The sequence below is a fragment of the Macrosteles quadrilineatus genome, unplaced genomic scaffold (assembly GCF_028750875.1).
Source record: "Macrosteles quadrilineatus isolate MER2022 unplaced genomic scaffold, UCM_ALF_1.0 Scaffold_9__3_contigs__length_116548681, whole genome shotgun sequence".
Classification (NCBI taxonomy): Eukaryota; Metazoa; Arthropoda; class Insecta; order Hemiptera; family Cicadellidae; genus Macrosteles; species Macrosteles quadrilineatus.
The window spans coordinates 72367211-72379619 of NW_026542602.1; the positions used below are offsets into that span (position 1 = coordinate 72367211).

The 12409-nt window shown below is 33.3% G+C and overlaps 1 protein-coding gene across 2 annotated transcripts; it reads right to left on the reverse strand.

Moving 5' to 3' along the window:
* Positions 1-466: 466 nt before the first annotated feature.
* Positions 467-12165, reverse strand: LOC129004247 (very-long-chain (3R)-3-hydroxyacyl-CoA dehydratase). Of its 2 annotated transcripts, none has more exons than XM_054432735.1 (11): positions 12004-12165; positions 10799-10905; positions 10031-10150; positions 8533-8652; positions 7167-7311; positions 6757-6861; positions 4706-4833; positions 3496-3608; positions 3050-3172; positions 2711-2829; positions 467-2085 (listed from the first exon to the last, which is right to left on the reverse strand). In XM_054432735.1, exons 2-11 carry the CDS (start codon positions 10892-10894, stop codon positions 2003-2005), a joined length of 1152 nt encoding a protein of 383 aa, XP_054288710.1. In that variant the 5' UTR covers positions 10895-10905; positions 12004-12165; the 3' UTR covers positions 467-2002. The 2 variants fall into 2 exon arrangements, with proteins under 2 accessions (XP_054288710.1, XP_054288711.1); XM_054432736.1 differs by having other exon boundaries at positions 11984-12165.
* Positions 12166-12409: the final 244 nt, after the last annotated feature.

The following is a 12409-nucleotide window of genomic DNA, read 5'->3' on the forward strand; positions in this document are numbered from 1 at the left end:
TGAATTAAGGTTTACTAATTGAATCGATATCAATTTTCAATCGATATTAGGGTAGCCCAGTTAAGAAACTATACCCGGTCTCTGTTACATTCTGTTACACCCCCTTCCACTAATTCCTCTCCCCTGGATCACTCTTACGCTCTGGTGGAGGCAAACAGCACTCAGACCTATCTGACGGATTTGGTTTACAACCCTCACGGCAAAAAATAGAATGGCACTCACTCCATTTCCCTTTTAACTTTGATGTGCGAGGCCTATAGTTTACACAAAATTTGCCTTGCATTTTGTCAACTTTACCTCAATAAATAAATTTCAGGATACAACCCACTGCGTCGTTTCAGCAACATGTATTGGTTGTACTACTGCGATTTGTAGTGCTAGCCCAATTAACACAGTACCGGTAGTTAATTATCAGGGCAGAATTTCAATATGTGTACTAATCAAAAAAATAAATTAAAAAAGACAATGGAAATAGAAAACTGTTTATTAAAATATGGTGAAAAACACACATACAAGATCAACAACTTTACCAACTAAACAATAACAACTTATCATAAAATACTAGTGATTTTATGGACTAGAATAAATCTTATCATATAACCAAGGTTTTGTTTGAAATGTGAGACTAAAGTTCTTATATTCTATTTCAGTTAATATTCTAAAGGGTGAATATTTAAAAGCTAAGTTTTCCACAAGAATCAATTTAAAACAAGACAAATCTGATCCATAAAAAAAGAAAAAATACAAAATCATAGGTAATTGAGGAATAAATTTCAACCTACAATGTAGGAGTGTTGCTACTGTTGAGCCTAGTATTTAGGGATTCAGTACAATAGTGATTGATTCAATCCCTGTACAATAGTGATTGATTCAATCCCAGTATAATCTAAAGCTTGAGGCATTTCGATTACTTTCTCAAGTGTAAAAAAACTCTTAATCATATAAAATGCTACTGGTGGAAGCAAAAAAAAAAAACAGTCTAGAAATGTAACATAAAAACAGTCTAAATGTAACTAATTTTATGTCTAAGTATGTTTTAAAATCCGACCTATGTCTGGTTGCATTTAATCATTAAAATAAAAGTTAATACTTTTTTACAAGATAACTAAACCGAGTAACATCATAATTTCTCACTGCTGACTGACAACTAGTGGGTCAGTGAAAAGATGGTCTAAACCTCAAGTCAATATAAGCTTACTGGCTGAGCGATATTCACAATTGATAAGACTGTCATTATATGTAATCATATTTTCAGCAAGGAAAAATATGTCTTATCAATAACGTCATTTTATTCCCGAACAATACCATTGGAACTGTGATCAGTGAGCAAAAGAAGTTTCCATTTCAGTGTGTAAAAAGGAGACCCTCATTTCAAAACGTGAAAAATAATATATTTACACTTATATTGTTCCAAGAAGACAGTAAATGTTTTTGGTAGTGGTGATCGATTTTGATTGGACACTTCAACCATCATCCAGAATTCACCTATTAGGTCTGATAATGATGGGAATCAAAATCGACCATACCTGCCATCTTTCATATATATTTACCAAAATAGTATAGTAAATGTTTCAAGGCTTTTCTTACAAACCACACAGGACTTCAACTTTTACAACATTGAATAATCTTGTTATTCATAAGTGACTCAGTAAATAAATATTCTCACTAAGAAAACCATATTAAACAACCAGCTTGAAATTTTTCAACAATGATAACTCAAGATTATTGCTACTACAAGATCAAATATGGTGAGTTTAGTTTTTTAGTTCAGTTCTCTAAACATGTGTTTAAAGAATTTTTTTGCTATTCAATTTTGATTACACATGATGAGTCAATTTGAGGAAGTTAATATCATACCCAAGACGTCTTTTCAGTCAATTAAATAAGTCTGAAAATTTTAAATACTATGAATTATTAAGGTAATATGATAAATGGTACGTCATAACTGCTAAGCTTATTTTGTTATTTCTAAAGAAGAAAAAATGGCAAATCTCACTGGCACTTATTTGACTTTTTTTGGTTGACGCTTCACGCCAATTTTCTTCACTCTTGCTCTGTACATGTGTGTCATCATTGCATACATCCCTGAGAAAAACACAAATAATTAACAGAATTAATAATTGGTATTATTTTATTTCGTTAAGTGTTCAAACAAAGGCAATACTGCTTAACTCCATTGAGATAAATCTCTCTTTGTATCTTAACTTTACATCAGTGAAGTATTATCTTATTTTTTAACTATGGGAACTCTAGGTTTAAAAACTTCAACATTCTTTATCTTATTGAAATCTTGAATGTATACTGAATTATTTTGTATTGTTTTTAAAGAGACATAAATTTTTTTCTAACAAATCAATTCAATTCTTGAAGAGATAGTTAATTAATCTCATTCAGTTTGATCCGGTAATTTTTACATACAAATTTGTTATGTTTGATAAAGTGTTGTAGGCTACTATTACTTGTATGTCTTATAGCTTATAGTCATAGTCACAGTCATAGTCACATCTTAGAAGCTGGTTTAGGAATAGTTTTAAGTAAATTGTTAAACTACAATAATTATAGAGGTTTTTAGACAGAGAAGGGTTACCATTAACTATTCAAATAAAGTTTCCATAATACGGTCTAAAAATATACATGGTTTTACAATGAGCCAAATTTGTTGAAAAGCATAGCCTAGGGTTAAAAATGTATTAAAAATTCAATAAATTACCTGGAAAAAAGAGTATAAGTAGGTAGATTTTCATAGCTGTCGGAGAATGGAAAGTGAAATTCCAACTGTTGGGCATTGCGATAGAAAATCTTTGAGTTTCTTCAAAATAGGGAATATTCCTAGAAAAAATGAATAATTGCTGTAAGTAAACACATTTATGCACAACCCTAGAGCATCATTAAATTTGTGTATATATATATTTAAGAAGCAAAGTAAATTTTTTTCCATAGGATTCATAGCATCAATGTTTGTTCATATTGGCAATAGGTGGACAGGACTTAAAATGACAATAACTACTTGATATGTCAATACAAAATACTTATGGGGGAAATAATTTACCTCAGAATGATGATTCCTTCACACAGGATTCCCAATGGATAGAGTGGGATCCAAACTGAATACCGAAGCCACGTAAGAAAGTCCACTCGACATTTGTACAGCTGGACTATGTAGTACGGGTATCTGAAAAAAACCAAAATTTATAAAATTCGGTAAAACTAATTGTTTTTATGTTTTATCTTCTTTGCTAACATGACGAAAATAATATAGCTTTATTCTTCATGACGTAACAAACATAAATAATATTATGATACTTTGTTTGAATTATGTTAAGTTTTGTTAATATCAATATTCCAAAAGGGATAAAAAGTTAATTAGTTTCAAATATACAAAGAACTCTGAGAAAAGAGTATACCGGTACTTTAACTTTTAGTATTCCTTAAGTATTTACATTTAGTTTTACACAAGAAACTGTAACAATAATGAACTAAAAATGCTATCCTTACCTGACCACTTCAACAAGCGACCATATAAAGAACAGGTAGAACACAACAGGTTTCTTATGCATTCTTGGTTCTGCGTCAATCATCGCAAACAAAACCACCGCTCTTGCTGTCACCTGCGCAAATAAACCCATGAAAGAAGTTAAAACTGAATTCGCTCCTCAATAACTCAATGCCAATATATTCATATTTTTAGGTTGAGAGCCTAAAATAGTGTATCACTTTCTTTACTAGTACCGAAAATAGCATTTTCAGTCGCAAGCTCAAGTTTCATGTGTGAGGCAAAGCCGAATACAAGAAAAAAAGTTCAGGTGCAAGCCGAAGCCGAGCATGTGAGGGTTATTTTCATGTACAAGGGGAAGCCGAGGATGGGAATAGTTGAAGCAAATGCTGGAAAATCACTTTCGGTACAAGTTATAAATGATACTTTTCATTGTGACTCAGAAATAGGTACTGACATCCTCGACACGTACAGAGTAACAGACTTTAGTACAATTAAAACTAACTTTTATATTTCCTAACTAACTTTATTTTATTATAAAAATAAAAGCAAATAGGTTACCGGTATATCATTCAAGTATAGAAATACATTGTTTTGTTATCGTGATGGCATTAAAACAAAACTCTTCTAGAATAGTCGTCTAAGAGAATTTCATAACAGGAAAATCAATGTTAAATACAAGGGCTGCCAATAATAAATACACCAACAAACCAGGGTGCATTTGGCGTATTATAAGCTGTAAGAGTCCAATGTCTGCCTACGTAACAAAAGCTTAAAATTAATTAGAAAAGTTGTTCATAAGCTGTTTCAGATGATATTAGCAGCCATACAGTTTTTAACATAAGTTTAACGAACAAAGAGGACAAGCCAATTTATACGTAGGCCTACTCTTGAACAACATTTCCAGGTGAATTTTGTCTTGTTTTCAGGGGTTTGAATTATTTGTTTTGTGCGAGGGTGTAAGTTACTGTTCTGTGCTGATAACAAAATAACAATCATACAGACTTCACAACTATGGCAAAGATTTTGTTATGGTGGCATATCGGTTTTATGCCTGTGTGGGCTATCTCAATGATCTGGATACTTATTTAATTGTTACTGTATTAGAGTATAGTAAGTATAATAATTGTAATACGTATAACAATTATGGGAAAGTGAAAAGTAGGTACAAGTTTTGGGAAATGGTTGTTTAATTGGGAACATTCACTTTACCTGTATGAAAGGTATCATAATGCTGCCCCTAGTGTATCCAAACATTGGATGCATCACTTCAAGGAATTGAATCAGCTGGCAAAACTTGAGCACATTCCCAACTGCATCAAATGTACCTTCCATGGAATCTGTAAAATGTACAGGGGTTTCACTTATACAAATGCTGGATTTTTTGTGAGTAAAACTGGAGTTAAAAAATAAGAAACTATTCACACTGGTACCCTACTATACTTCGTTCACAATATTTAGGTGGTTTTAGGGTAAGAAATCTATCACTCCCACTCTATCCTTACCTTTAATAGCTCAACAGCTGATTAAGCAACATACATTAAGTATGTAAAAAAAGGCGGGGTAACTTCCCCTCAAATAATCACCTAAATTCTTTGTTTCAAGTTTATTGTTGGTGATGGTGAGTTAATATTGTTCAAAGGTTTATTGGGGACATTTTCCATCACGATTGTAAAAAACAATACACAACGTTTCGGGATCTGGAATCTGATCCCGTCCTCAGGTGAAAAAAACTTAACTAACACATTACAACTAACAATACACAAACACCCAACCTAAGTTGGAATACAGAGGGTAACAGTCAAAAAATATGCACTGTATAGCAGTCAAGTCATGATACAACATGCAAATAATAACCAATCTCAAAACACTATAATCTATAAAAAGTGTAACGTAAAAAGCTCACACAATGGAACACTAATAGCCCCAGTCGGAATGACTCCACCAATGCGACTGAAGATTCCTGATTCCCTTGAACAGCTTTTTTGACTGCTACCCTCTGTAGTGTATTCCAACTTAGGTTGGGCGTTTGTGTATTGTTGGTTGTAATGTGTTAGTTAAGTTTTATTTCACCTGAGGACGGGATCAGATTCCAGATCCCGAGACTTTGTGTATTGTTTTTTACAATCGTGATGGAAAATGTCCGCAATAAACCTTTGAAAAACATTAACTCACCATCACCAACAATGAACTTCAAACAAAGTACTGAATGTTCTATAAAAACAACAGTTATTGCAAAATGTCGCTGATATCAAACGGACATCGTTGGCCAGCAGGCGATTATTATGTGTTTTATTGTTGTTTCTGTTATTTTACGAGTGATAAAAAATTCCACTACTAAATTTAAACTAGTTACTGTTACAACGTGAGTTATATTTACCTGATAAAAAATTCAGAATTGAAAGGCCTAATGTTGTTCAGATGTTTTTTTAGTGTGCCCCTTAAATGTGAATAATGCAAATCCTTCAGTGAAAGTTTTATTAAGGTTTCTTGGATGTAGTCATATTATTTTAAAATCACTTGACTTTTATGAAAACATATATTTAATGTCCTTGCCGTACAGTTTAATTCAGCCTTAGAGTGTTTTCCTTTGCCAATCATCATCAAGTTAAGTCCACCCTGTCAATTCATTTTTCTTTTTTGGTAAAATATATCAAATTGCCCAGGCTCTCTCGATTTTTTACATTGTAATATGTACGAATGTAAATTAAAGTAATACAAATATTTCATTTTAACAAAATCAGTAAATGTACCTACCCAATGCGTTTTGTTGAATTGAAAAATAAATAACAGAAATTAAATTATACAGCTGATCAAAATGTAAACAATTTTGTTCTTCATAAGGATAACATGGGAACTTTCAAAGCCACTGGGGCAGAGCCCAAGGAAATTTTTCAAAAATGTAAGGCCAGTTTGCAAATCTACGCGACACACTCTTTCCAAGGAGACGTCAATGGATAAAATCGGTTAAGAAATGGCGGAGGAGTTCAACCGACAAAGTTTCATGCAGCGTATTAATTATATAGATTCCCTTGGAAAGAGCAACTGATATCTGCCAATCACTCACAACGTCTGCAGTTCAAACATGACTCTGTCAAACGTGCTAATAGGCCTACAGCTTAAATAAAGCCGTATTCAAATACGCTTTTAGACCATTCTACAGGTTATGAAAGTTTCAGGCCATCAGATGCTGGATTAATAAAATGTTACTGTAAAAGAAGACAATTATAAACTGTATTAAAAGACTAAAATAGTGTAATTACCTGGGCCGTCTTTAGCGTATCGGATCGCCATGACAATGATGATATAGGTGAAGAACACAAACTGGCTTAGATTGTACAGTATCAAGTAGACTTTCTTTAATTCTTCTGCAACATAAAAGGTTCATAATTATTAGAAATAAAATATTTTCGTCAACTGAACTTAAAACTGAGAGTAAACCTTTACTGTTACTACACTTGATGCCGTGGATATTAATACCAAATAAATATCTTAAAATTTCAATTTAATGCCATAATGTTGTGTTTTATTGCTGGCTAGATTGCAGCCTACTTTCAAAATAAGGTTTAATAACACCTGAATGATAAAATAAAATATCAACAAAACTTGAATATGGATATAACTAAAGAATTCTCAAAAGATTTACTTTTTTAGGGTATTTCTTATACTATACCTTTCTTGTATCCAAATTCATCCTTCTTGAGCTTTTCAAAGAGATCAGGATAGTCACCCAGCACATCTTTAGCTGTTCCGTTTTTAAATTCGTTTTCTGGATAATCTTCTTCATCATCTTCACTCTTCCATCGCTCAAAATCAATCTATTGGCAATTTTAGAAATATCATTACATAGTTAAATTGGTTAAAATTATTGACAAAGCAATGTTTATTAAGCTACTATTGCATAGAACAAAATTGTTTCTTCTACACTCTGAAAGTTTACAAATCTGGTAGGCACTAAGCAAAAGAAATTCTTAACAACCAGCGCACTTAATTTTTGTTGTTGTTTTAACTTCAATCCTGATTTTTCAAGGATGGTATGAGAATTTTTAACATCTTTGCAGTATTTATTTCCCATGAAATGCACTAAGTACATAGTGCATAAGCTAGCTTTCTTAAACATACTAGGGTATTTTTAGCAACATGATAGATAATTCATCCTATGGCTCCTTTTTTAACTCTTAATGTAGTCCAAGAGAGCGAGCTAGTCTAGTGGTCTAGTAGAGCCTGAGGCTTCAAAGCCAGAGGTCCATGGGCGCCCACAGGGGAGTGCAAGTGCACCCCCCTGGCAAAAAATTAGAAATCAATTTAAAACACATAATGTTCTGTAATCTAATTGGTTTTTAAGGAATTTTTAAAAGTACGTTCATAAAGGTCAAATAAGTAGTTGACTCACAGATTTGCTATTCTTTTACTTTAACAAAACTATTCAGAAAACAAAACATTTATCTAGGCTTTATTCAACTGCAATTTGATTTTTCTTTATAATTGTTTTGCTTGTGGATTTGACCATATAAATTCAATAAGTCTAAGAAGTCTAATAACTTCAAATAGCTTGTTAATTTAATGTTGGCATTTAAATGATGACTTGATGCACAATCTACTACTTTGTTTTGGTTGGTTCTAAGAGTTACAAAATAATGTAAAAATATGTTTTAAAACACTATATTTTCAGAAATTTTCTCGGGGAAGACTCCGGACCCCCGAATGTTTGTTAGACCTATATATTGCACCCCTCTGTTCCAAATCCTGCGGGCACCCACGCAGAGGTCCCAGGTTCAAATCCCGCTAATCACCAATAGATTTTATCTATGTGTTAACGCCACAACCCTCTAGGACTAGCCTGAAGTAATGTGTCAAACTCAAACAGTTCTGGGCTAGAACCTAGCGTCCTGGATGTGAATGTGGGACATAAAAAATGTAGTTTAACCAATGCAATTTTTTGTGCCGACAATAAACAGTTTTAGCTCAATTTGATACCGAACCACATAATGGGTTTTGGATAGTTATAAGGTGTTAAGCTGATTGATGACTAGACATACTTTAAGCCAAGGAGGTTTCTGTGTGGAGTGCAGCAGCCTGGGCCACCATTGACAGTCCTGTTTGGTCAGAGAGAGTTGCACTCCACTGTCCGTAACCTTGACATGCCTCGTGTCATCCTCCTACATTAACAAACAATCAGAGCATCTGCATAACACCAGCAAATAGCACCCATTATACTGGAGAATATAAGTAGGCTACAAACAATTCTAACACTAATAACACCAAGTGCTTTAAGTGTGAGGCAAGTAAATTTGATTATAGTTGCTGAAAAATAAAACATTTCTTTGACATACCGTACTTGTTTAGTCTGTGGGCCTAACTTATATAAAGGGTGAACAACTTAACTGTGCCACCATTGGTATCTCAGAAACAATTAGGTAGATTTTGAGAAAACATAAAATGGGGAACTTTAATTATCCTTTTATGACATTCAAAAATTTCAATTTTACTTTTTCAAAAATGGCCACCAATAATGGCGATTATCTTTGGAACTTCTTACAAAGTGCCATGTATTTTATGAGGTTTTTAGAATTTAGATGCATTTTTGAGACTGATTAATTCTTTGCATTTCCTCTCTAAAACTTACTCGTTTAGGAGCTACAGGATGCAGAATGTACATAAAAAGCTGCATTTCCTAAATGTAACATGCTCTAGCTTCTAAATTAGTTGCTTTAGCAAAAAAATGTAAATGGAAAAAAGTTTTAAAATTATATCAACATTCTAAATCACTCTAAAATATAAGGGTCCCAATCAGAAATCTTAGTCATCCACAATTTTCCAAAATGGCGGACATTTTTCCAAAAGTGAAATTTATATTTTTGAATGTCATAAAAAAATAATTGAAGTTACCCATTTAATGTTTTATCAAAATCTTAATACAGTAGACCCCCTCTCAACCGACCCTAATGGGGCCGGACCTAGGTCGGATAACTCAAAAGATTGGTTAAAACGGTCAATCAGTTAAAAAACACTGTATTATTTTACGATCGAAGGCAGATAATCCATTATCGGTTAATACGAGGTCGGTTAAGAGGGGGTCACTGATATACCAATGGTGGCACAGTTAAGTTTTTCACCCTGTATAAACAATATCACTTCAATAATAGCCTATATTAACACTTTTACTGCACTCACTTGACAGTGAAATCTAGGTCTTAAGTAAATGCAGTATCAACAAAATCCTTGGAAAAACTGTGGTTCTTTACTAACTTTTCAGTGAACTTATTTATAGTTCATTTTAACGAGCATTATTTATGCTTTTATCGGCTAATAACAAAGATTTTTAAAATTTGAAAGCCATCAGATGGTTTGTAAAAGTGAAGCTATGTTTTTGTATTTTCACACAATTTATGAATTAAAATATGAAATGTAGTCAAGAGGTATGGACCAAATAAATAATTTAAAGCAACTGATTAGTATTATTATTCAATGGTATATTACCTAGTTTGAGGAATCAACAAACAAAGTTATAGTTTTAGTAGTTATAGTAGTACTGACCTCCATTCTCTGTATGGCATCGTACAGCCGCAACCTAACTGCATACTGTGCAGCACCATGGGCTCCCACCCCGAACGCATCAAGCTCAACCGAATCATCTGTCAGTCTTAGACTTTTATCCTGTGAGGAAAATAAACATTTAGACTTATGGTACTGACAATTGTCGAATCACCTAGAAATGTATCAAGGCTTTCAAACTTTTTTAGAAATTTCGTACAGCACTAGAAAAATGATTACCGGTAGGCCTAATGATAAAGAAAAAAAACAACGAAGTAAGACCACTGAATTGAACATAAACTAATACTCCATTATTAGTATAGTATTATTTATGGGCAGTTGAGTGTAGGATATCGCCTGGCGGTTGCAAAAATCCACTGGTGTTAGAACTTAAAATAAATCAAATTAAAAAATACAAGTTTATTAGTCATTAAGCGTCTTTGACCTCTTATGTGTATCATGCATGTATTTGAAACAAAACAATTATTAGGTTTATTAAAATAAGCCTACATATAATTAATGTACAATACTACAAAGCTGGAAGATTGCGAAAGTTATCAGCAAAGGGTGTTGATAACGTAGCCTTGTTCATTAGTATGATAGCATGGATACTGATTTTCAGTTGGCCTATTGTGATGAGTAATATAATAAGATTTATTTCAGAAGCCTACATAACTTATAAACTATTTTCTCGAAAATAAAATATTTTGGCCTAGGCCTATTGTAAAACAAAAACTGAGTTGGAAAATATTTGTAAAAACCGCAACTTACCTTAGTCCATGCAATGTCTTTCAGATCAATCTTGATGAACACCGAAGATTCATCTTGAGCCCAGTAAATAAATGGGCTAAGAAGTTCGGAGCGCATTTATGAATGAGCTGAAACAAAAAATAAAAATGTAAACCTCAGTCTCTAAAATAATTACATAACTGTACGCCTACCAACTAAGTAATTTGGATGAAATCCAAAAATAGTGACTAAAAAACCAGTCACTTAAAGTTTTGTGTCTAAGCTACTGGAAGTCGGCACTGTCAATGGACAAAATCGGGACAGCTGGTGGCAACCCTGGCTCTGTTGTACAGAGATGTATAACCACCAGAACTAATAATCGAGATGGGATTTGTCCTATTGAACCTAAAGGCTGTCTCTGACAAGCTAAAAACACTTTAGTAACTTAATCTATAGTGCACTGAAACATTCACTTGACCTCAAAGCCAACCAATATAATAACACTAGAGTAAATAAAACACACCTGCTGCTCACACCACTCTCGTTTCGGAGGGTAGGTAAAGTTTCTACTTGTCTGAGAAAGTGCACCATGACAGATGCACTCTCCACGCATAATTTAAACTTAGCTTAAGCCTACATCTAAGGATCGTAAACAAATGATATTTTATCATTGGGATTAGGATGGTTCAGGAGTTATAACTTAATAATCAATCAATTTATTGAATCTTCTTGTAAGAAAAATCTAGAATAGGTTAGCCAATTTTAACCTTTAGGCTAAATACTTAGCACACCACCTATTCTGGGGTCGGACTGTTACTTTTTAGGACTGAATAAAAAAGAATAGGCCTAGGTCCATGCTATAAAACTGTACAGTTAAAAATCGGGTAGCCTACAGTTTCTTAACTGGGCTATGCTAATATTGATTGAAACTATCGATTCGATTGGTAAACCTTCATGCGATTTTTTCACCATCAGCAAGTTTGGTTGGTTAGGTTATGATAGTTTTATTATATAATAGATATATTTAAAAATATCGATTATTAATCAATATTTTCATTTCGATAGTTTCAATCAATATTAGCATAGCCCAGTTAAGAAACTGTACCCTAAAAATCTCTCTCCCTTTTCAATACAGAAACATACTAAAGTATGATCAAGCACAGCAATAACTGTTATGATTTTCTTGGTTGCTAAGGATCTGAATCCCTCCTAGGTTTACGTACCTACCTATATAACATCAAACTTACTTAAGAAGTCTTGATTGAAAAGTTGAGCACAATATCTACAGTAAAACAAAAATTAGTAACACTCAAACATTGGCTAATTGCATAATAACACCAAACAACAAATGTTTTTCTTAATAATTTGATTTTGTAGTTTAGGTTGGTTGAGTGAGATAGAGATTTCCAGATTTCTCAAAAAAGAAGAAGACAGAATAGCAGCCGACTGCCGACAAATGCCGACTGCAGCTGCAGCTCAGCTGCAGGCTGCAGGCAGGGAGGCTTGTGCAAGAGCAGTGTTTCAATTTAAGAGAAAATAAAATCACTCTCGTTGAGCTAGGCTCCGTTGATCATATACGTAACAATAATCATAAGTCAAACGGTACCGCGTTTAGCCATTAGGTGACTAGATACATTTACCTGCAATGAAAAT

Bases quoted from the DNA above. Each gene is read 5' to 3' on its own strand.
- LOC129004247 (XM_054432735.1), bottom strand. From the start codon at position 10,894: ATGCGCTCCGAACTTCTTAGCCCATTTATTTACTGGGCTCAAGATGAA. The intron at 8,653-10,030 runs GTCAGTACTACT...TTGTTAATGTAG, and splicing joins ATGCCATACAGAGAATGGAG to GAGGATGACACGAGGCATGT. The intron at 3,173-3,495 runs GTAAGGATAGCA...GGTTTTTTTCAG, and splicing joins TCGCTTGTTGAAGTGGTCAG to ATACCCGTACTACATAGTCC.